This window comes from Squalius cephalus, assembly GCF_949319135.1.
Source record: "Squalius cephalus genome assembly, chromosome: 2".
Lineage (NCBI taxonomy): Eukaryota > Metazoa > Chordata > Actinopteri > Cypriniformes > Leuciscidae > Squalius > Squalius cephalus.
In genome coordinates this window covers 8,358,811-8,383,183 of record NC_137123.1, presented here as the reverse complement: position 1 = coordinate 8,383,183, position 24,373 = coordinate 8,358,811, and the positions used below count along the sequence as shown (strand labels likewise).

The window sequence follows — 24,373 nt, the reverse complement described above, 5'->3', positions numbered from 1 at the left end:
CATGCTGCAATGCATGATGTCAGCCATTGATGCGTTCTGATTGGTGGCTCCCATCATGCATTGCAACATTAAGCATTTGTTTGATTGTCACCATTGTTGAGATTCATATGTAGATTCTTGATGTCTGTGTGTGATTTTAAATCATTCAGATCTTTAAAACATTGCTGGAAGTAACTACTGTAGTGGAAAATTAATAAAACAATTGGATAAATCAGTTTATAATGATGGGTGACATCATTGAAATAGGTCACTAGTAGTTTCATCATTGAAACATAACCAGGGCTGAATTTCCAAAGGCATCTTAAACTTAACTTGATTGAAGACCAACTGCAACAAATGGTCTATACAATCAAATTAGGCTTGTGATGCTTTCAGGAAACACAGCCCAAATCATAGTTTTTCTTGCCACAACTCATATGCTTTATAAACACAGAGTTGGAGCAGCCAGAGAACTACTAATGTTTAATAATAAAGTGTCAAGAGCCCAACTAAAGCAACCACTGACCACCATAATGGTGACATGAAACGAAGCATTCCATAAAACATTACCATCTAAACTTCTGTTAAATCTAAATAAGACCGTGTGTAGATGTATGACAGAAATAAAGTCAAACTGGTAAAATAATAAGTGCAATAATGGCTCGAAGTCAGTAGTTCTTGTGTTTCTTTTTTTTCTGTTCTTGTTTCTCTTTCCTTCAGTGATTCTGCTTATTAACATCAGGTGTCACCACTAATGGCCAATCATCACTTAATTAATCACTTAATTATCTCATTAACTTCACCACTGCTTCAGTGTTAACTTAATTAACTCATTAACTTCAACACTGTTCAGTGTTCATTTTTAACACCCTGTAGTGTGGACACATATAAACACTGAGGAGTGTTAATTTAACACTGGGGATTTTGCTGTGTATGCATAATGCTGTAATCAAAAATTGATACTGGAGAATAAGTTGTGTTGCTGTTATGAATGTTGTTTAAGTTCTATTTAGTCATTTTATACATGTAAATTTCCCCCTGTGGATTAATAAAGTTTATCAATCTTATAAAAGTGAATTTTGCATAATAGGTCCCCTTTAATATAGAGCAGAAAACTGTTAGAATGCAAAAAAAAACAAAAAAACAAAAACTTACCTTGAGATGGTATTTTAGTTATTGAATATAACACAGAAATCATTCAATTTTGTCTCAGGTATAGTTTTGAAAAGCAGTAACTGCTGTTGTGGCAAAAACAATAATTAAACAATCATCATCACTGCATAAGAGACACCAAGAATCAAATTGTATTTTAAAAGATATTTATTCTCTTGCAAGAGGCTTAGTCACAAAATCACAGCAGCCACGCCGTTCGAATAGAATGACCCCTCTAACCCCCCTTGGCTAAATTATCTTCCATACCTAAAGAGTTAAAGGTTCTTAACCATTTGTCTTACTGTGTGTGTCTTGCTTACGCCAGGTGCACAAACATACATAAATTCCAGAAGAGAAACGAATGCTTAAAACCAGACAATGTCTACGAAAGTTAATGAAAGAAAAAAGTAAAATATCAATGTTTTATACAACACTGTCTGATAGCTTATATACTTAAGTTTTGGTTTATATCTTATTTGTATCTTAGACATGTCATAATTTTACACATTACTGAATAAACCCACAGGATTTTCAGTCAGGAGAGGGGATGAGGAGGGGTCGGAAAGATCAATGTCAAAACTAGAAGCATCAGCTTCTTGTCTGGGATTTGTCTTGTCCTGCTGGATCCAGTGCAGATGGTTTCTATTGTCTTCAGGTTTTTGCAGGTTTTTCAGCTGCAAATCTTTCAATCTTCATAATTTTTTGTGAAATTATATGGTTGTCTGAGGTGGGTGCACAAGATTTTTTTTTTTAAAGGATTAAAGGGGGCAAAACCAAAAAAAATTGAGAACCACTGTTTTAGCGCCAAATAATCAGAATTTCATTTGACATTGTATGACGTGACTTGGCCAGTTTTGATATGCACTTTAAAACACAGATTTGAAACAGAATATTGATATATGAATATTCTGAATATTCATACCTTTTTATCATTTAATGTTTTATTTGAAAAGGAAAAAATAGAAAAATCTGTCACATGGACCCTTTAATACACAGATAAAATGTATAAAATATTACAGAAACTACTCTAAACTTGTTAATTAATTACACTTTGACTGTTAAATTATGTCACATGAATATAATCTATTACTTTCTGCAGAATGGAAACTCTGAAGATGCGTTTCATTTTTCATCAGTAGTTGTGATGTGGATCTGTCCAGCGATGAGACAAAAGCTGAGTAAAGTTTAGCTTGTGCTTCATCTTACTGTGGCGTCTTGCTGTGGCTACAACAGAAATAAGACACACATTTACATAAATCAACACTACAAATGGTACAAATAATCTGAGAATATATATCCCACATAGCAACATTGTGTCGGCCCAGATCCGGCCCACATCTGGCACACATGGAAAGATGATCTGGCCCACATGCAGCATGGACTTACGGCACTTGGGTGGGCCACTCCTGTTTGCCAGATCTGGGCCACAAGCAGGCCATAGCAATGCCACATCTCAGCCAAGAGCAAAGAAATAAACCAGAACTGGAGGATTAAACAACTCCACAAACAGCATTACCAGCTTCACTTATTACCAACCAGACTGACTTTATTTCTTTCAGACGTCTACAAAAGTTTTTATTGAGAATTAACAGAGTTTTAACTATAATGTGTTTCATTTGAAGTCACCATTACAGTGAATAGTGTTTCCATTAGTTGGGCTCTTAACTCTTATTATATCTTTTGTCTTCTTTGGCCGCTGTGACAGTGTGTTTGTCAAACACATTTACAGCAGCAAAGAAAGCTAAAGTGAAATGAGATCAGGTGATGATGGTTACCTGTTGATGGTTTTATAATCATCATGAAATAACCTGTTTCACTGAGATAATTTGAATCTAACAATTGTGTTGTACCATTAATGTATTCTCATCACAAACCCTGTGTTACTGCAGCGTGAGGTCCAGCAATATTATAACAAACAGTTAGAAAACTTTAACAAACATGAGCACGAATCATTACTGTTCGATCACAAACACAGACATCAATAATCAATGTATGAATCTCAACAATGGTGAGAATCAAAAGTACTTTGCTGCAATGCATGCTGGGTACCATCATTGTACAAAACTCCCAGCATGCATTGCAACATGAATAAATTATGCAGCTAAATTGTCCTATTAATTTGTTTAATTCTAAATATGTGCTTTTATTTTTTTGCTGTTGTTTTTGTTGTGGCATTTAGTAGCTTTTCAGTGATGTTCTGAATTAATCTAAAAAAAATAAAAAATAGTCACCCTTGTTGAGATTCATGTGCTGATTTTTGATATCTAAGTGTGTCACCGTGGATTTTTTTTCATGCTCATGTTTGTTAAAGTCTTCTAACTGATTGTTATAATATTGCTGGACCTCATGCTGCAGTAACACAGGGTTTGTGATGACAATATATTAATGGTACAACACAATTGTGAGATACAAATTATCTCAGTGAAACAGGTTATTTCATGATGATTATAAAACCATCAACAGGTAACCATCATCACCTGATCTCAGTTCACTTTAGCTTTCTTTGCTGCTGCAAATGTGTTTGACAAACACTCTGTCACAGCAGCCAAAGAAGACAAAATATATAATAAGAGTTAAGCGCCCAACTAATGGAAACACTATTCACTGTAATGGTGACTTTAAATGAAACACATTATAGTTAAACCTCTGTTAATTCTCAATAAAACTTCTGTAGACGTCTGACAGAAATAAAGTCAGTCTGGTTAGTAATAAGTGAAGCTGGTAATGCTGTTTGTGGAGTTGTTTAATCCTCCAGTTCTGGTTTATTTCTTTGCTCTTGGCTGACATGTGGCATTGCTATGGCCTGCTTGTGGCCCAGATCTGGCAAACAGGAGTGGCCCACCCAAGTGCCGTAAGTCCATCCTGCATGTGGGCCAGATCATCTTTCCACGTGTGCCAGATGTGGGCCGGATCTGGGCCGTCACAATGTTGCTATGTGGGATATTTCTGTCAGTGAATCGACTCAAATAATCCATCTTGTAACAGAAAGAAAAGACTGTTTAGTATCTATTGATTAGTTGATTGACAACTGAGGACATTTTATTTTTTTATTAATGGTATTGAGAAGACCTGAGGATCTCACACTTACGGACAGATTCTCATATTCAGAAGAGCCCGACTGGTGAACAGCAGGTCTGGGTTGGACAATCTATGGGAAAAACACATTGATTATTGATTATCTGACTTTTGACTCTTTTGCACATGTAGTTTTTGATATTTCTCTTACTGGGAGTGTGTTGTACAGGTCAGATGATCTGGACTTGAGGTCAAGACCTGTATATGTGCCTTCACTGGGATAAGTTCTGGTATCGTTCTACAGGGAAACAGAGAAAAGGAGTATCACCATATTACATTTTGAAAAAAAAAATACAAATAATGTAAAAGATTTAAATTGTTACATGACAATCAAATGTGTAATCACTCCAGAGTCTTTACTCATAAAACAATGTACAATCCTGTGTTATATATATATATATATATATATATATATATATATATATATATATATATATATGTGTGTGTGTGTGTTCTACACAGCCAAATCCCCAGTGTTAAAGCTACACTGTGTAAGATTTTCTCCCATCTAGCGGTGAAATTGTTTATGACTACCAACTGAATATTACTTTCTAGCCCCTCCCATTCTGAGGGCTTTTTAACTCTTACGGTGGCGTATTATTTCAAATCTGCCGGCAGTCGCGAGTAATCTCCTTGACCCTTAAATCATTCACTTTAGATTTAGTCTGGCTGCTGTACCTGAGTTATAACAGCCAGATGAACAAATAGAAAAGGTGACCTGATGGTGTTGGTTGTGTTTTAACATAATCATTATTTCACAATCATTTGACCTGAATCACTGAACTCATATAGAGCCCAATCTCTGAGTTAGGTTTACTTTATTAATTACAGCAGCACTGTCCTTGTACAGCATAATATTTTTAACTTTTACAATGTAATCCAAATAATTTTCTAAAAGTTGTTCTTATACAAAAAAAGAAAACTTTTTTTTTTTTTTTTAAGATAACTTTTTTTTTTTTTTTTTTTTTTTTTTTTTAGACACAGACATTAAGTATCAGCCTATGAATCTCAACAATGGTGACAATTATATGGCTCCCATCATGCATTGCGGTATGAATAAATAATGAGCTTATGTTCAGAGGTGATCTGTTCGTCACCATTGCTGAGATTCATACGCTAATTCTTGATGTCTGTGTGTACCTACATTACAATTTTGGTAATTGATTTGATCATTTTGATTTCATTGAAAAGGCTAAAAATGGCATGCTCTACAAGGACAGTGCTGCTATAATCCATAATGTAAACTTAACCCAGAAATTATGCTCTCAATGAGCTCAGTGATTCAGATCAAATAATGATTATGTTAAAACACAACCAACACCATCAGATCACCTTTTCTATTTGTTCATCTCACTGTTGTCACTCAGTTACAGTAGGAAAACAAAATCTAAAGTTAAAAATGTAAGGGTCAAGAGCCCAACTAAATCAAACGTCTCGGTTACTGATGTAACCCTCGTTCCCTGAAGGAGGGAACGGGAGACGTAACGTCGACGTGACGACGTAATTGGGATCACTTCAGGGAGCCCTATCAACTTCGAGTGTCTACAGAACGAGCCAATGAACGTTGGCGTGCGTGAATCGCGTCACGCGCCCCCGCCCCGCAGCGCGGGTATAAACAGGAAGCGGGTGCACGCACACATTGTTTTTCGCTGAGGAGCCGAGATTTGTGACGGCCATGCAGCGATGGTCAGCAACGGTGGCGACGGGACGTTACGTCTCCCGTTCCCTCCTTCAGGGAACGAGGGTTACATCAGTAACCGAGACGTTCCCTTTCAGTCGCTCACGTTCGACGTAACGTCGACGTGACGACGTAATTGGGATCCCATGGAAAACGCCACGGTTGCTGCCACATCCAGCGCCCTACGCAAGACTCTCAGACCCCCAACTGCTGGGGCGGAAGATCTGCGTAGAGGGAGTTCAACTGCTGTTCCATTATACCCCACACAGCGGAACTCTTGGATAACACTGGGAAAGCGTACCTCTCCAGGGGAAAGAACGCTGCGGAGCCACATCCTGCCCGAAGGGAGGTAACATGTGGAGAATACACATATGGACTGGCCGAAGGGGCAGTGCGACATATGGAATGTCACTGGGGTGGCTCCACCCGAAGGGGGAGACACACCGGACAGTGACGGCAGAGCAGACTCTGCCAAGGGAAGACACGGGCTCACCGCAGGGAACTGGTCGTGGAAGAATACACATATGGGATCGCCGCAGGGATCACCACATATGGAACCCAGCCTAGCACAAGTTACACAAGCATACGAGCACTAGGCCTGGCGTCGGACGCTCCGCAACGTCCGACTGCCGAAGGGGTGCGGAGGAACTCACAGGGTTCGCCAATGGGGAACTCGACTGGAGTAAAAAGCGCACGTATCCGTTCCTAGGAAGGGAGTGGCGCAGCAAGCCGACACTAGAGCGGGAACTTCGGTGTTACCGGCTAGTAGAAGCGAGCACACAGGAAGAAACCGGCTCAACACGTAAGCTATAAAACCTAGCGAACGTGTTAGGTGTCGCCCAGCCCGCAGCTCTACAGATGTCTGTCAGCGAGGCGCCGTGAGCCAGCGCCCAGGAAGAAGCGACACTCCTAGTGGAGTGGGCTTTCAACCCAGGCGGGCAGGGCACGCCTTGGGCTTCGTAAGCCAAGGCGATGGCATCCACTATCCAGTGGGCCATCCTCTGCTTGGAGACAGCCTTCCCTTTCTGCTGGCCTCCGTAACAGACGAAGAGCTGATCTGAGGTCCTGAGGCTTTGCGTTCTGTCCACGTACAGACGCAGAGCGCGAACGGGACAGAGAAAAGCCAGGGCTGGGTCTGCCTCCTCCGAAGGCAGCGCTTGCAGGTTCACTACCTGGTCCCGGAAGGGAGTGGTAGGAACCTTGGGCACGTATCCGGGCCGGGGTCTCAGGATGACGTGAGAGTTATCCGGGCCGAATTCTAGGCACGATTCGTCGACCGAAAATGCATGCAGGTCCCCTACCCTCTTGATAGAGGCCAATGCAACCAGGAGTACTGTCTTACAGGACAGAATTTTTAACTCAGCTGATTGCAGAGGCTCAAAGGGTGGTCTCTGAAGTGCCGAAAGGACCAGAGACAAGTCCCAAGAGGGTATAGAGAGTGGGCGAGGAGGATTCAGTCTCCTCGCTCCCCTCAGGAACCTGACGATCAGGTCATGCTTTCCCAAAGACTTACCATCAACAGCATCGTGATGTGCGGCAATAGCGGCAACATACACTTTAAGGGTGGAGGGAGACAGCCTTCGCTCCAGCCCTTCTTGCAGGAAGGAAAGCACGGCTCTGATCGAGCAAGATCGGGGGTTCTCCTCATGAGAGGAGCACCAGTCAATGAACAGGTTCCACTTCAATGCATAGAGGCGCCTCGTAGAGGGGGCTCTAGCGGAAGTGATGGTGTCAACTACCGCAGGGGGTAGGTCACTTAGAACCTCCGCGTCCCGTCCAGGGACCAGACATGGAGTTTCCAGAGGTCTGGACGCGGGTGCCATAGGGTGCCCCGTCTCTGAGAGAGCAGGTCCTCTCTCAGAGGGATGGGCCAGGGAGGGGCTGTCGCGAGGAGCACTAGTTCCGGGAACCAGGTCCGGTTGGGCCAATACGGCGCAACTAACAAGACCTGCTCCTCGTCCTCCCTGACTTTGCACAAGGTCTGTGCAAGAAGGCTCACTGGGGGAAACGCATACTTGCGAAGGCCCCGGGGCCAGCTGTGTGCCAGAGCATCCGTGCCGAGGGTCCCCTCGGTCAGAGAATAGAACAACTGGCAATGAGACGTGTCCGGGGCGGCAAACAGATCTACCTGAGCGGTCCCGAAGCGCCTGAAAATCAGCTGGACCACCTGGGGATGGAGTCGCCATTCTCCCGGTAGCACCTGCTGCCGTGAGAGCTCGTCGGCTGCACGGTTGAGCAGGCCCGGAATGTAAATGGCACGAAGCGACCTCAGATGCTTCTGACTCCAAAGGAGGAGATGGCGGGCGAGTTGTGACATGCGGCGGGAGCGTAGACCACCTTGGCGGTTGATGTACGCAACGGTCGCAGTGCTGTCCGTACGGACCAGTACGTGCTTGCCTAGTAGCAGCGTTTTGAAACGGCTCAGTGCAAGACGTACTGCTAACAACTCGAGGCAGTTGATGTGCCAATGCAGTTGAGGCCCCGTCCACAGACCTGAAGCTGCATGCCCGTTGTACGTGGCCCCCCAGCCGGTGGTAGAGGCATCCGTGGAGACCACAGAGTGCCTGGACACTTGTTCCAGGGGAACACCTGCCCGCAGGAACGAAGGGTCCGACCACAAGCTGAGAGTTTGGCGACAGTGCGGAGTCACTTGGACCCGGCACGAGCCGCTCTGCCACGCCCATCTCGGGACTCGATCGTGGAGCCAGTGTTGGAGCGGCCTCATATGAAGCAATCCGAGCGGCGTAACCGCGGCTGCAGATGCCATATGCCCCAGGAGCCTCTGAAACAGTTTCAGTGGTGCCGCTGTTCTGCGTCTGAGCGTGCTCACGCAGTTCAACACTGACTGGACACGGGCCTCGGTGAGGCGCGCTGTCATGTTGATCGAGTCCTACTCCATACCAAGAAAAGAGATCCTCTGCCCGGGGGTGAGTTTGCTCTTTTCCCAGTTGACCCGAAGCCCTAGATGGCTGAGGTGACTGAGCACCATGTCCCTGTGTTCGCACAACTGCTCTCTCGACTGGGCCAGAATCAGCCAGTCGTCGAGGTAGTTGAGGATGCGAACACCACGCTCGCACATGGGAGCAATGGCCGCCTCCGCGACTTTCGTGAAGACGCGGGGCGACAGGGCCAGCCCGAAGGGTAAGACCTTGTACTGATATGCCCGTCCCTCGAACGCAAAGCGGAGAAACGGTCTGTGTCGAGGGAGAATCGAGACATGAAAGTACGCGTCCTTCAGGTCGATCGCTGCAAACCAATCTTGGGGACGGATGCATTTGAAAATGCGTTTCTGCGTAAGCATCTTGAACGGTAGCCTGTGAAGGGACCGGTTCAGGACGCGCAGGTCCAAGATTGGTCGTAACCCACCACCTTTCTTGGGTACAATGAAGTACGGGCTGTAGAAGCCGGTCTTCATATCGGCTGGAGGGACCGGCTCGATCGCGTCCTTCGCCAGTAGGACTGCGATCTCCGCCCTGAGCACGGGGGCATTGTCCGCCAGAACACGGGTGAACAGGATGCCCTTGAAAGCAGGGGGGCGCCGGGCGAACTGAATCGCATAGCCGAGTCTGATGGTACGGATGAGCCAGCGAGACGGGCTGGGAAGCGTTAACCAGGCTCCCAGAGACCGAGCAAGCGGGACTAACGGCACCACAGACGTACCCGGGGTGGGGCAGCGCGGCGGAATGCAGGGACCCGACTCGGATGGCACAGCGGCCCGAAGTGGGGTCTGAGTGTGTGGTGCAGCACATACCTGCTTCCGTCGAAGGGCAGAGTGAGTGTGTGGAGGCGACAGCACGTCCGGAACACAGCCACTGCTGCTCGCTGGCGATGAAAGAGGGGCTCGGGAGTGACAAGGCATGGCGGCGTCGTCGACTGCCAAGCGCGCCCTCTTGGGGCCCAGAGGTTTCAGAAATTGCTCTTTTTTTGAAAATGTGGGTACCACAGAAACTGGGTACGGGAACAAAAAGAAAAGGAAACAAAAGATTCTCCGCCCGGCCCTCCACCGGGGGAAGGAGTGGCGCCTTCGCCATCTCCTGAAGAGCAACTTGATCCACCTCCGGGCCGCCCGTCTCAGGGTCGTTTGCACCGTCGCTTGCCTCCTGGTTTGGCAGCGGCCTGGACGGGCGGGGTCGGCTTCCTGCGGCTTGCTCCACGCTGAGGCCTGGATGATGGCTGCTGCTGCTGGGGCTTGGCGGGAGCGGAGGACGCCGCAGAAGGCCGACCACGGCGACGAGTAGACGGAGGGTCTGCGGCCGGCGGACGGGTGGGAGCAGCAGGGGTCCGCCGGGGCAGGATGTGCCGGATGGCCTCCGTCTGCTTCTGTGCGGCCGAGAACTGTTGGGCAAAGCTCTCGACCGCGTCGCCGAACAACCCAACCTGGGAAAGAGGGGCATCCAGGAACCGATATTTATCGGTGTCCCTCATATCCGCCAGGTTGAGCCAAAGGTGGCGTTCCTGGACCACCAGAGTGGACATCGCCTGACCAACCGAACGTGCGGTTTCCTTCGTCGCCCGGAGGGCGAGGTCGGTTGCCACACGGAGCTCCCGGAGGAGCTCTGGGTCAGAACCACCCTCGTTCATGTCCATGAGCGCCTGGGCCTGGTGGACCTGCAAAAGCGCCATGGCATGGAGGGCGGAAGCAGCCTGTCCACAGGCCTTATAAGCCTTCGCCGTTAAGCCGGACGAAAACTTACAGGCCTTGGACGGGAGGCGTGGATTACCCCGCCAAGAGGAAGCGGACGCCGGACACAACTGCATCGCGACGGCCCGCTCCACTGGGGGGATATCCACATACCCCTTAGCTGCCCCGCCGTCGAGGGTGGCGAGGGGTGAGGAGCCACTAGAACGGCTTCGGGCACTATACGGTGCCTTCCACGTCCTAGAGAGCTCCTCATGCACTTCCGGAAAGAAAGGTACCGGGGCGGCGCACTGAGAACCAGCACAGCCCGCCCCGAGAAACCAATCGTCCAACCGAGAAGGTTCGGGACGTGGTGGAGGATTCCACGCAAGCCCGACCTTCTCGGCGGCCCGGGAAAGCATAGCAGTCCATTCTGGATCTGGCTCGGACAACGCTACACACCCCGAGGGGAGCAACGCAGCCGAGTCGTCATTTCCAGAGGACAGCTCCCCCTCCGATGCTGCGATCGACATCTGATCGTCAGCCGGAGCCCCAAAGGAAACGGTTGGCCGTTCCGGAGAAGGACCAAGACGTTCACTAAGGAGCCCCAATGGCGACAGCGCTTGTGAGGCGTGAGGGGCCCGCGGAGGATGACTCGACGGGGAAGCCCTCACGGTAATCCTCAGATCACCCTGGTCATGCACCGAAGTAGGTCTATTCTGCGAGGCAGAATAGACACTAGATCGGGGCATAGGCGAGGGGACTGCACCTCCCTTGAGGTAAGCGAGTCTCGATCTCAGCGCTGCGATAGTCATATTCCCGCAATGGGAACATGAACTATCCACAAAAGCTGCCTCAGCGTGTTGAATGCCCAAACACGAGAGGCAACTGCTGTGGCCATCTGCTGGCGCCAGGGAACGACGGCATCCAGAAACGCACAAGCGGAATGACATCTTGAAAAAGACGCAGGGTCACGCTTGTGTTGCTCTTTTAGTAAAAATAAAAAAGGATTTAGAAAACTCTCTTTTGTGTTGAGGCACCCAGGGGTAGCCGCAGTGTGAATGCACACACAGGGGAAACGCCCACCGAACCGACACACACACACACAAACACAAACACAGTGCTGTGAAAACAGCAGTTGAGAGCTGCAATGCTCGCAGCCACCGCTGATCGCGCCGTCACACCAACACAGGAACAGAGAGATGATCCTCTTTTTGAAGTCTTCAAAGGCTGATTCTGATAGACAAAAAGTCTCATAGAAACTCGGCTCCGAAGTGAAAGACAATGTGTGCGTGCGCCCGCTTCCTGTTTATACCCGCGCTGCGGGGCGGGGGCGCGTGACGCGATTCACGCACGCCAACGTTCATTGGCTCGTTCTGTAGACACTCGAAGTTGATAGGGCTCCCTGAAGTGATCCCAATTACGTCGTCACGTCGACGTTACGTCGAACGTGAGCGACTGAAAGGGAACATGGATCACCATAATGGTGATGCAATGACTGATTTTCCTGCTAAAACAAAGACTCACCCTGCAATAAAACCATAAAACACACTCACAGAAGATAGCAAAGACAGAGCACAGGACAGGATTGTCCGGTCCAAATTTATCTCTTTGTCTCCTTGTTTGACCTCAACTCATCCCCCCACTCCCTCCTCAAGTCACTGAAAGTTCATTAAGAATGTCTATATATCACATGTGGTGTATCTTGTGAATCTATTGTTTTTCCTTTTCATGTTTGGTATCATTTTAAGTGTCTCAGTGCGATTGGTAAAATGGTCTTAATTTCATTGCAGTCATTGGTTTAATGAGAAAGATTGAGAACTTAGGAGAATTCGGTTCCCCTCTCTGGGTGATATCTCCCGAAACCAGGTGCTACCCCCTGGGGGACATGGATTGACCCAAACAACTCTAAACAATATTTGTATAACCCTTTTGTTCTGGTCTGGGTATTTAAGGCTAGGTGTCAGAGCAGTCTAAGGGACCCTTTACCAGGAACATCCCCCATACAGTGCTGTTTCAGTGTTTTCCCATTGGAAAACACTCACACACCACTGTGTGTCTCGGTCAGGAAAGCATTACTTACTTTTAGAGTCATCTTTGAGTAAATTATGTCATGTATTTATTATTTCTGAATTGGCTTTTAATCATTTTCTTGTGTAATTGGCAGGATACATTTTTACCTGACAAATAAATGTTACATCTTGATTTATTCTGAAGTATTCTGAAATCATTATTTTAGTAGATTATGAGGAGGCTGGTGCTACTGCAGCTCTGTGTCCAGGATAGGTCAAACTAAAGGCGCATATGATCAGAGCAGTAGGCACGTCATTTGAAGTCCTTTTGATTTCTGTCTATCACTGACTTGGCAAGTTGTACGGAAGTGGCTAAATACTTCAGTGCTATGGTGCGGCCTGAATCCAGACTGAAACATTTCATAGATGTCATTTTCTTGCAAGAAAGAGCCCAGTTGAGCAGACACCACTTTTTCTAATATTTTAGACATAAATGGAAGATTTGAAATGGGTCTACAATTTGCTAGATTATGTGGGTCAAATTGTGGTTTCTTAATGAGTGGTTTTATAACTGCCAGTTTAAATGTTCTTGGAACATGACCTAAAGATAAAGATGAGTTAATAATATTGAGGAAAGGCTCTTCCACTACAGGTAACACTTTTTTCAGTAGTTTAGTTGGTATAGGATCTAATAAACATGTTGTTGTTTTAGATGAAGTGATAAGTTTATTTAACTCTTTTTGTTCTATAGTTGTAAAGCACTGTAATTGTTCTTGCGGGGCGATAATTGAGGCTGAATTATAAGGCGCGATTGAAGATTGAACGTTTACAATTGTGGTTCTGATGCTTTCTATTTTCTCAGTGAAGAAGTTCATGAAATCATTACTACTAAACTGTAACGGGATATTTTGTTCAGGTGACGTCTGTTTATTTGTTAGTCTAGCCACGGTGTTAAATAAAAACCTTGGATTGTTTTGGTAGTTTTCTATTAGTTTGCGGAGATGCTCAGCCCTGGCCTCTTTTAGGGCCTTTTTATAACGTGACATACTGTCTTTCCACGCAATTCTAAAGACCTCTAAATTAGTTTCCATTTACGCTCTAAATTACGGGTTTCTCTCTTTAGAAAATGCTTAGTATTGTTGTACCATGGGGCTTTACTTTTCTCTCTGACCTTTTTTAATCTAATGGGTGCAACAATATCCAATGTTCTAGAGAGAATGGTGCTCATAGTGCTAGTTAGTTCCTCTAGTTCATCTGTTTGTTTGGGTTCAGGCAGCAGCTGAGACAGATCAAATAAGCAATTTGAGAAATTATCTATGGTGGATGGAAGGATTGTTCTGCCTGGTCGATAACGCGGCGCAGCATGACATATTACAGCAGTACGTAATATGCAAGTTACCATGTAATGGTCAGTGACATCATCCCTTTGTGGAATGATATCTATATCGGTTGGATCGGTTCCATATGATATAATTAAATCGAGTGTATGATTAAGATGATGAGTTGGTCCGGTGATGTTTTGCTTGACCCCAAAGGAGTTTAATAAATCTGTAAACGCAGCCCCTAATGCATCATTTGAATTATCTATGTGTATGTTAAAATCTCCAACAATTAATGCTTTATCGACGTTGACCAATAGATCTGAGAGAAAATCTGCAAACTCTTTTAGGAAATCAGTGTAAGGCCCTGGCGGTCTATATACGGTAGCCAAGGCTAGAGATAATAGGGTGTCTTCAATAATGCTCAGGTGTCTAATAATATCAGGTGTCTTTAATAATGCTCAACCATCACTCAGTTATTCACTTAATTATCTCATTAACTTTAACACTGCTTCAGTGTTACTTATAACACTCTTATCCCGGATTTCCACCAGCTGCGTGTCGGCTCTGTGCTCCGTCGTCCTTCAATACCAGACAGTCTCAAAAACACGGTTTGAAATCAGGTCCGGATTTGTTGCGGAACGGCTGCGGCCATGACTGACAGCTGAAGTCACGAGGACCCACGAGATCTCGCAAATTCACGTATGATTGCGCGATATACGTGCTGAATTGCTGCGGAGCTCTCCGGCATCCGGCAAAAATAGAAGCTCTGCGTACCTGCTCCGGAGGGCTGCGGATCGCCGGAGTCGGAACGCAGCCGTTCCGCAGTCAGTGAAAATACACACATTGACATCAATGGAAACCTATTGACTCCGCCACCGTTCCGGAGCGGATCCGCAGCCGTTCAGCAGTTGGTGGAAATTAGGGGTGAGTGTGGACTCATATAAACACTGAGCAGTGTTAATTTAATTTTTTTTGCTGTATTTTTTTGCGGGATTTTGCTGTATACATGTACAAAGAAGGTGTAATTGATTTATTAGTATCATTCTGTGGTTTTGGACATCTTACCTCATACTCGTGTATTGCAGATCTACAGTTTATCCTTTTCTTCTGACTGTCAAAAAGAAACGGAAACAAGCCATTTCATTGTTTTGTGTAAAATTCAAATGTACTTTTGCATTAGTCTAAAAGCAAATTATTTTACTCTTTGTTGATACATTTTTATTTACATTGTATACAATACGATGATGATAATGATGAATGCCACTGTGATCACTACCCAGACGGACCAACCAGTACCACGATTATCTGAAAGAGGGAGAATATTATAATTAAACCTACAAATGAAGATTGACACTAATAAATTCTGTGGTGGGTCTAAAGTAGAAAACACAATACATTTCACATCACAGACAATGTTTAGAGGATTTAATGTCACATTTACTGAACCATCATGAACTCACACATGACGTTTAAAGTCACAGTATCAGAGTATTTCTCTCCATGTTCATTGATGGACTTGCACTTGTATTCTCCACTGTCTTCAGAGCTGATATTTGAGATGCTGTAGATTCTTCCAGATCCTACAATCGTTCCCCCTTTAAACCAGCTGATTTCTGCAGGAGGGTTTGAGTCACTGATGCAGTTCAGAGTCACTGAATCTCCCTCCACTATTACACCAGATGGACTGATGGAGATCACAGCCAAGCAAAATTATGTTCAAAAGACGTCTTTTCAACGTCTTTGTCACAAAAGCATACGTTGAAAAGACGTCCACTGATGAGCCAGAATGAAAGTTTTTATGACGTCTTTTTTTGACGTGTTCTGCACGTCCGATATAGACGCTCATGGATCCTCCGTACAAGGTTAAAAACTAGCTCAAATGTGGTCATTGTGGTCATTTTCAAAGTCATTCAAGGTCTCATTTAGACTATTTATACTGTTTCTAGACCAAATAATCACTCTCAGCGTGCATTAAATTAAAACTCACGTTTATTTCAATGTAATTTCCATCTGTAGTTGCAAAGTATCTCACAGACAGTGTGTGTTTGTCCAAAAATCATGAAAATAAAAGAAACCACGCACCGCTTTAGACAACTTAGCATCTATTTGAAGTCACCATTGTAGTGGGCAGTGTTTGCTTTAGTTGGTCCCTGTACTTCTTGTGTTAACTGTTTTTTGGCTGCTGTAGCTGTGTGTGTGTGTAACACACAATCAGGTGTTATCAGCTCGTTGTTGATGATGACAAAATAATCACAAAATGAGCATCCAATGTTGTGTTTTTAATTTTGGGTTTATATTTGGCATTTAAAGCAAGATTTTGCATATGAATCCCAACAGTGACAATTAAAAAAAAAGAAAAGCATTGGAATCAGGGATGAGTTTTGTACTATAAACCCACCCATCATGCATTGCAGCATGAAGCTTTTTTTGTTTTGATTGTCACCGTTGTTGTGATTTCTATGCAAAATCTTGATGTCTGTGTGTGACTACATGGTACACTTGCTCAAAACTTTTTATCCACCTTCTGTATCTGACTGAAATAGTCAAAGTTTCTGTATTTGATGTCTGTGATTAAGAGCAGCACCAGTGGCTCAGTGAAGATAACAACAGATTGCCCTCTTGTAATCTGCAATTGGTGAGTTGCTACTTTTGTGGCTTAACCCTCTGGGGTCTAAGGTGTTTTTGGGGTCCTTGAGATGTTCTGACATGCTCTTACATTTGTTTGTTTTTCAGTTGCTTATAAACATATTAATGGCAAAGGTGTAATTACACTCTATTTAGCACAAACAGTGCTACCATAATATGTGAGCAACATGTTTGTTGTTTGTGTTTGTATTTTTGAGAAAATAATGTTTATGCATGGTTATTGAAAAAACAAAAGATGAAAATGTCTGAAATAAGGCCACAAAACACATACTAAATATGTGTCAATAAGATTTCTGAATAATGCATTTTGTCACCTAGAGTTTTTTCTTCAAAATGATGTGAAAATCATCCTTCCTAATCATTCACATAAAACAATACATTGATTTAAATTTTGTACGACACTTTTTGTTTGGAAAGGCAATATGCGGGTGGGCGTGATTCACACCTGAGGAGACAATGGGCCCCCGCATAATGAGGCTGCATACGTAATGGGCCTTTCATTCAGGTGTGTGACTGAGCCACAAGAAAGAATGCAAGGACAATATATATATATATATATATATATATATATATATATATATATATATATATATATATATAATTGGTTCACAGTTGTTGTTGTTTTTTCCACAAATTGTGCTTGCAAATTGTATAATATCCAAGGTAAAAATTTCTAGTAATTGTGCAGTTAATTGTTCTCATACTGTATTTTCAGATTTGGAATATATTCTCTACCCAAATGTGTCACTAATAAAGCATAATAAAATTATTTAAAGAGAAGGCTTATATTGACCTTTTAAGATTTTGTTTACATCTATCCTTATATATATATATATATATATATATATATATATATATATATATATATTTATTTATTTATTTTGCTATTTTATTAAAAAGGTTATAAACTCAGCAAAAAAAGAAACGTCCCTTTTTCAGGACTGTGTATTTCAACAATAATGTTGTAAAAATCCAAATAACTTTACAAATCTTCATTGTAAAGGGTTTAAACAATGTTTTCCATGCATGTTCAATTAACCATAATCAATTAATTAACATGCACCTGTGGAATGGTCGTTAAGACCTTAACAGCTTACAGAGAGTAGGCATTTAAGGTCACAGTTCTAAAAACGCAGGACACTAAAGAGACTTGTCTACCGACTGTGAAAAACACCCAAAGAAAGATGCCAGGGTCCCTGCTCATCTGCGTGAACGTGCATTAGGCATGCTGCAGGGAGGCATGAGGCTGCTGATGTGGCTAGGGCAATAAATTGCCATGTCCGCACTGTGAGACGCCTAAGACAGCGCTACAGGGAGACAGGAAGGACAGCTGATCATCCTCGCAGTGGAAGACCAAGTGTAACAACACCTGCACAGGATCGGTACATCCGAATATCACACCTGCGTGACAGGTACAGGATGGCCACAACAACTGCCCGAGTCACACCAGGAACACACAATCCCTCCATCAGTGCTCAGACTGTCCGCAATAGGCTGAGAGAGGCTGGACTGAGGGCTTGTAGGCCTGTTGTAAGGCAGGTCCTTACCAGACATCACCAGCAACAACGCCGCCTATGGGCACAAACCCACCTTCGCTGGACCAGACAGGAGTGGCAAAAAGTGCTCTTCACTGATGAGTCACGGTTTTGTCTCACCAGGGGTGATGGACGGATTCGTGTTTATCGTCAAAGGAATGAGCGTTACACCGAGGCCTGTACCCTGGAGCGGGATCGATTTGGAGGTGGGGGGTCCGTCATGGTCTGGGGCGGTATATCACATCACCATCGGACTGAGCTTGTTGTCATTGCAGGCAATCTCAATGCCTTGCGGTACAGGGAAGACATCCTCCTCCCTCATGTGGTACCCTTTATGCATGCTCATCCGGACAATGCCACCAGCCATACTGCTCGTTCTGTGCGTGAGTTTCTGCATGACAGCAATGTCAGTGTTCTGCCATGGCCAGCGAAGAGCCCGGATCTCAATCCCATTGAGCACGTCTGGGACCTGTTGGATCGCAGGGTGAGGGCTAGGGCCATTCCCCCCAGAAATGTCCAGGAACTTGCAAGTGCCTTGGTGGAAGAGTGGGGTAACATCTCACAGCAAGAACTGACAAATCTGGTCCAGTCCATGAGGAGGAGATGCACTGCAGTACTTCAAGCAGCTGGTGGCCACACCAGATATTGACTGGTACTTTTGATTTTGAGCCTCCCTTCATTCAGGGACACATTATTCTATTTCTGTTAGTCACATGTCTGTGAAACATTTTTAGTTTATGTCTTATGGTGTTGACTCTTTTAGTGTTCATACAAATATTTACACACATTAAGTTTACTGAAAGTAAAAACAGTTGAAAGTCAGAGGACGTTTCTTTTTTTGCTGAGTTTACAATTACAACAACAATTAAAATTGTAACAATATTTCCAGTGTAATCTTTCTTTGTAAAAACTAAAGTATACATTTTATCATACGTAATTCAACTCATATGAGCAGAAATTGGCAACATAAGCTTATTTGATGTGGCAGTATTTTGCAGTAAAAACTTTATAATCTATCCGATTTTTACTCATCTCAGTATAGCAATAGAGTTTGGTAAAAGCTGTTCATTCATTCACACACAGAAACGCGATTCATTTTTAAACAGTATTTTTGCCAGCTGTAGCTACATAACAGCGCGCATCTGTGCGTTCATTCATTCATACATAGAAACACGATTCATTTTCAAACAGTCTTTTTGCCAGCTGTAGCTACATAACAGCACGCATCTGTGCGTTCATTCATTCAGCGTGTACAGACACTTGCGTTTAGAACAAAGCAGATATAGAACTGACCTATTCCTCAGCCGGATCCCTTTGCTCCTCGAAATGAAACTTCCAGCACTTCTGAGGTAAATTTTCCAGGATTATTATCAAGATAGTATTATTCCTCACTGCGTCGTAAAGTACATGAGTCTGAAAGTGAACTCGCTGTGTGTTATCCAGCTGATGTGGGCGTTCATGGGTTTGCCTGGATCGCCTCAGATTATTTGCGTTTGAATAGCACGCGCTCTCCGTGGGCGGAGTCACATTAAAACTTAATGAGCTGACATGAGAACGACTGACATCTCTCTCTTTTCATACATATTACATAAACTGAGAATATATATTTTTATATAAAAATTACTTCATTTAAAAGAAGAGAATTCATGCTTCATGCCTGTGTGTCTGTATGCCTGTTTGACTGAGTATTCGCTGAGTTACAGTTCATTTTCGGACGCGTTTCAGAATGGACTTTACTGACAGAGAGAAGGCAGAACTTGCATCATGTTTATTTTTCTTTATTTGGCAAAAAGCACAACACTTTGTTTTTATTGTGAGTATTCACAAAAATAATACACACTTAACAGGATCGAGTGATGTAAAACAAGTATGTAAGATCAAAATCAACAGAGTATTTTTCGTCTCTGTTGCACTGATAAGGAAAAAAACGAGCCTATCGCGCCTCAGGGGGTTAAGCTCCTGATTATTGTGAAATGCCTCTGATGTTTGTGAAGATTCATTCATATTATACATGGCAAATAATATAGATTTTAATATAAATTCTTGCACTTAATATAAATTATTCACCCTAGCGAAGTGGTGATGAAAAATAGGTTGTTAACAAAGGTTTGTTATCTAAACATAATGCATTAACTGAACTGTATAATTGTATTATATGCTAAATAAAATAGATACTCACACATGACATTGAGCTGAACAGCAGGAGAGATGTGAGTGTGTCCGTCTACAGCACAGCTATATCTGCCTGAATCCTCTCTTCTGACTGACTGCAGCAGGAGTTCATTGTTTCTGTCTCTTCTCTCAGTTAATGGCTGTGAGTTTCTGTACCAGATGAATGTTGCTCTGTCAGTCAGAGCGCAGCTGCTTTTACATCTCAGAGTGACTGAATCTCCCTCTGTCACTCTCTCAGGAGACTCCAACTGAAGACCTGAACACAACACACACATTATATCTAGTGCTGCTGTCATACACTGATTATTATTCAACATAATGCACAGAAGAAGAGATAAACATCATCTAAATCATCCATTCCCAAACTGTGGTCCGCGGACCACTAGTGGTCCGTGAGAGTACTGCAGGTGGTCCGTGGAAAGGCAAAATAAAATATAAAATAATATATATTTTTTACCTTCATTTTACTAGGAAATTCCCATTAAAAAAAGTAAAAAGAATATGTAGGCCTATATTGATATAACATTTTAATTAAATTGTCAAGTTATTGTGTGATTACTAAAATAGCCTAGTGGTGTTCTGCCGTGACATTCAAGTTCAGTGCCGTTAGAACCACAACATTGGTTCGGTGGATCGCAACAGGTTCTCTGAAGAGAAAAGGGCAGAGGCAAATCTCATTATCACATCACACGCATAGCCTTTAATGGTGCGTTCACAACGGACTAAATTTCGCTTCAAACTTTTGTTTTTACGCGCGTCAATTTCGCTCTTGACGCGCGAATTGGTACAAAGTGGTCAAGCGTATCACTAGACGCGGCAGGCGCGAATTTGACATATGATCCATTTTTCAATTTGACGCGCTATGAACGCACAGTGGCATATAGGCAGTTTATATGAAACGAAATGTTAAATGGAATGAATAAGGCCTGTTATTATTTTAATTTCCAGTTAGTTTCTTGATTTCGCGTTTCTGAAATGTTTTGCGGATGTGCTGTTAAATGGACAAACTCAAGCCTAGGTAGGCTACTTTTTGAGGACTTGTAAAACTCTGAAGATTAGGCTAATAATCCCCTAAAATCGCCAAAGGTTTTGAAATGTTGACTATATTCCAGTGTTCTTATTACTGTATAGATTTCATACTCCATTGCTATGGAAATAAGCATGTTGTTCAGATGAACCTGATTATGCCCTCGGGCGCTTCAGTAAATAAATAAATATATGTGGCAGCCGTTGTGTGCAGTAAACTTTCTTTTAACAGCCTGTTGTACTGATATGATGACCAATGATAGTTTTAGTGCTAGTAAGCCTATTTAGAGGTGCGGATTAATTCAGGTAGGACTCTGAGACATATTTTATTATGAGGTGGTCCGCGAAAATTCTTGATTACAAATAGTGGTCCACACACACAAAAAGTTTGAGAAACCCTGATCTAAATCACCTGTGACAGTAAGAGTCACTCCTGGATAACCAATCCATTTTTCTTTATCAGTGATGAATCTGAAATAGTACATGTGTGAATCCTTCAGTGTCACATGACTCAGTCTGATGGTGCAGTTCTGCTGTTTATCTCCCAGATACTGAAGCCTCTGACTGTATCCAGGGTCCTCAAACAGATATGGAGGCTCTTCACTATTTTTATTAGTCCAGAACACTTTCTTGATCTGATGTCCAGGAGGGTATGTATAAGTGCAGCTCATTATCACTGTTGAGTCCTTTAGTGCACAGATGTGTGAAGGACTGTATCTCACACTCCACTGGCTACAAACTCCTGAAACACAACATTTATAAGGCAACAAGTATAGGAAACAACAACAGAAGGAAACAAATACCCATCTATGAGTTAAACAGGACCATACACTATCATTAAAACTTGTTTTTCTTTACAAAATTGTTGTTAATAAATGAAGAATTACACTTCTGGTGTGATCTGTGTAAAACCTACAGCCACCAGACAGAAGGTGATGAAATGCAGGAAGCAGAACATTGAACACTAACCATGAAAAACGTTATGCTCTAAATGTTAGCAGTTTATTTCAGCATTATATCAGCATTATATCAGCATAACCTGAATAATACCATTTTCTTTGGAAGCAACAAATAAATCACAGAAATTTCCCTCCATTATAGTAGATATGTTACCAGTGCTATGTTTCCTGGGGCACCAGCAGTGCTAACTGATCCATGTTAACTAGCCAAAACCTTTTACTCTTAGTTAGTAATGAACTCGTATGTCATTTACAGGAGAGACTCACCTGGAATCAGGAGCAGAAACACCAGAGCAAGAGTTATCAGTGACATCACAGGAAACTAAATAATTTACACAACAGTTCAATATGTCATCTTTCATTTCATCAAAACTATAATAACAGCCATTTATTGCATTATACACACTGCAAAAATGATACAAATACTTTACAATCTTCACTGTTAGTAGATTTCCACAGATGAAACTCATTTAAAGATAACGTTAGGAACACATGAGTCATCTAACAGAGGTTATTATGAAAGAAAATGTTTCTCACTTCCATTTTCTTGTGAGGAGATTAATTATTTAGACAATATTAATTACTGAACAAGTGAATCTTTTACCGTTTTGTAGTTTCAGCCGCTGTAAACAGACTCCAGGAGAGTGAAGTGCGAATGCAAACTGAAAACTTTCTTCTGCTATTTTACAGTTTTTTTCCTTCCTCTTTTTAAAGTCTGAGCAACCTTTCCCACACCGAGACAGGAACAACCCGAATTAAACCACTTGCAAATAGAAGAAGATAAAACACTCTCTCTAAAGGATTGGTTAAAGAATATCTAAAAGCATGACTACAGAGTTTACATTACAAATATCAAATGAAACTTTCAGTGTGAAGGGAAACCTCCTGTCAACATGATTAGATGGTGTTTTTCAGCTTCCTGAAAAGTGATCTTCTTTCTTTAAGACAAGTAGTTCTTCATTTTTAAAGACAGTGTTTACAAAATAAGATCAAACTGTGTGTGTTTACATTCATGTTCAGTATTTACACCTATTTGAGGAGGAACATGCCATTGCCTTCCCTTATAATAGAATCAGGAAACAATATGATGGATGAATGAATGGATGGGTGGATGGGTTGATAATTGTGTGGGTGAAAGAAAGAAAGAAAGAAAGAAAGAAAGAAAGAAAGAAAGAAAGAAAGAAAGAAAGAAAGAAAGAAGAGATTGATTATTGGATGGATGGATTGATTAATTTGTGGATAAATGAATGAATGAATGAATGGATGGATGGATGGATGGATGGATGGATGGATGGATGGATGGATGGGGCATTAACATGTAACTGCATTCCCTTATATAAAAGAATCAGGCACCACTATGATGGATGGATGGTGTAACATTGAGGATGGCCAGACTTTACCTCCACTGTCCTGAAGAGGGAGCTGTTTTTCAGATCATACTGACACTGTGTTTGTGTTTATCTATGTGCATTAGGGAAGTGTAACTCTATAAACACACACACACACACACACAATATCTATCTAGTATGTAGTGTGAGAACAGGTAGTGGGAGTCGATGTTCAAGTGGACAGTCATGAGAACCGTCTCCTCCATCAGTTTCTCAGGTATGATATCTGTCCTAACACTAAATCAGTAAGAATTGCACTTTTTACTCTTCAGTGTCATTGATAAACACCAGAATTCAGCCTAATAACTCTGAATCTGCCTCTGTCAGCAGTGCTTGTTCTGTCAGCGCTGTGGCTGATGAATAACTCACTGGCTCTTACCGTCACTGGATCTGTGGGAAGCAACATCTCAGTCTCCTGCAGATACCCTGAAACATAAGAGAATAACAGCAAGTTCTTCTGTCAGATGAGCGGCTGGTTTTCTCAGAGAGATCCTCAGTGTGTTCACACGACCCATCGAGACACGAGGTCTGAACGAGGGAGACTGGCTCTTCTGGACGACACCAGCGCTCATGTTCTCACAGCTCTCGTCTCTAGACTGGCTCCAGAAGACTCGGGGAAGTACTGGTGTGGTGTAGATGTCGATCTCCTGTCTGACTTTACCTCTGAGATCTGGATAACAGTCAGCAAAGGTGAGATTCACAACAGCTGAAGACTATCCGTCCTAATGAATATCCTTAATATATATGAGCAGTTGATGTGATGAGTTGGGTTTTCTGTTAGAACGGTGTCATATTAGCGGCCCATCCTAAA

The 24,373-nt window shown here is 43.1% G+C and overlaps 1 protein-coding gene across 1 annotated transcript; it reads right to left on the bottom strand.

Moving 5' to 3' along the window:
- Positions 1-1,290: 1,290 nt before the first annotated feature.
- Positions 1,291-22,849, bottom strand: LOC307173447 (B-cell receptor CD22-like). Its single transcript, XM_079896582.1, has 9 exons — positions 22,779-22,849; positions 22,442-22,496; positions 21,628-21,957; positions 20,197-20,445; positions 15,063-15,141; positions 14,902-14,947; positions 4,358-4,444; positions 4,220-4,279; positions 1,291-2,355 (listed from the first exon to the last, which is right to left on the bottom strand). The coding sequence occupies exons 2-9, from the start codon at positions 22,485-22,487 to the stop codon at positions 2,329-2,331; spliced, it is 924 nt and encodes a 307-aa protein (XP_079752708.1). The 5' UTR covers positions 22,488-22,496; positions 22,779-22,849; the 3' UTR covers positions 1,291-2,328.
- Positions 22,850-24,373: the final 1,524 nt, after the last annotated feature.

Bases quoted from the DNA above. Each gene is read 5' to 3' on its own strand.
- LOC307173447 (XM_079896582.1), bottom strand. From the start codon at position 22,487: ATGTCACTGATAACTCTTGCTCTGGTGTTTCTGCTCCTGATTCCAG. The intron at 21,958-22,441 runs GTGAGTCTCTCC...GTTGTGTTTCAG, and splicing joins GTTTCTGCTCCTGATTCCAG to GAGTTTGTAGCCAGTGGAGT. The intron at 4,280-4,357 runs GTAAGAGAAATA...TTTTTCCCATAG, and splicing joins ACCTGTACAACACACTCCCA to ATTGTCCAACCCAGACCTGC.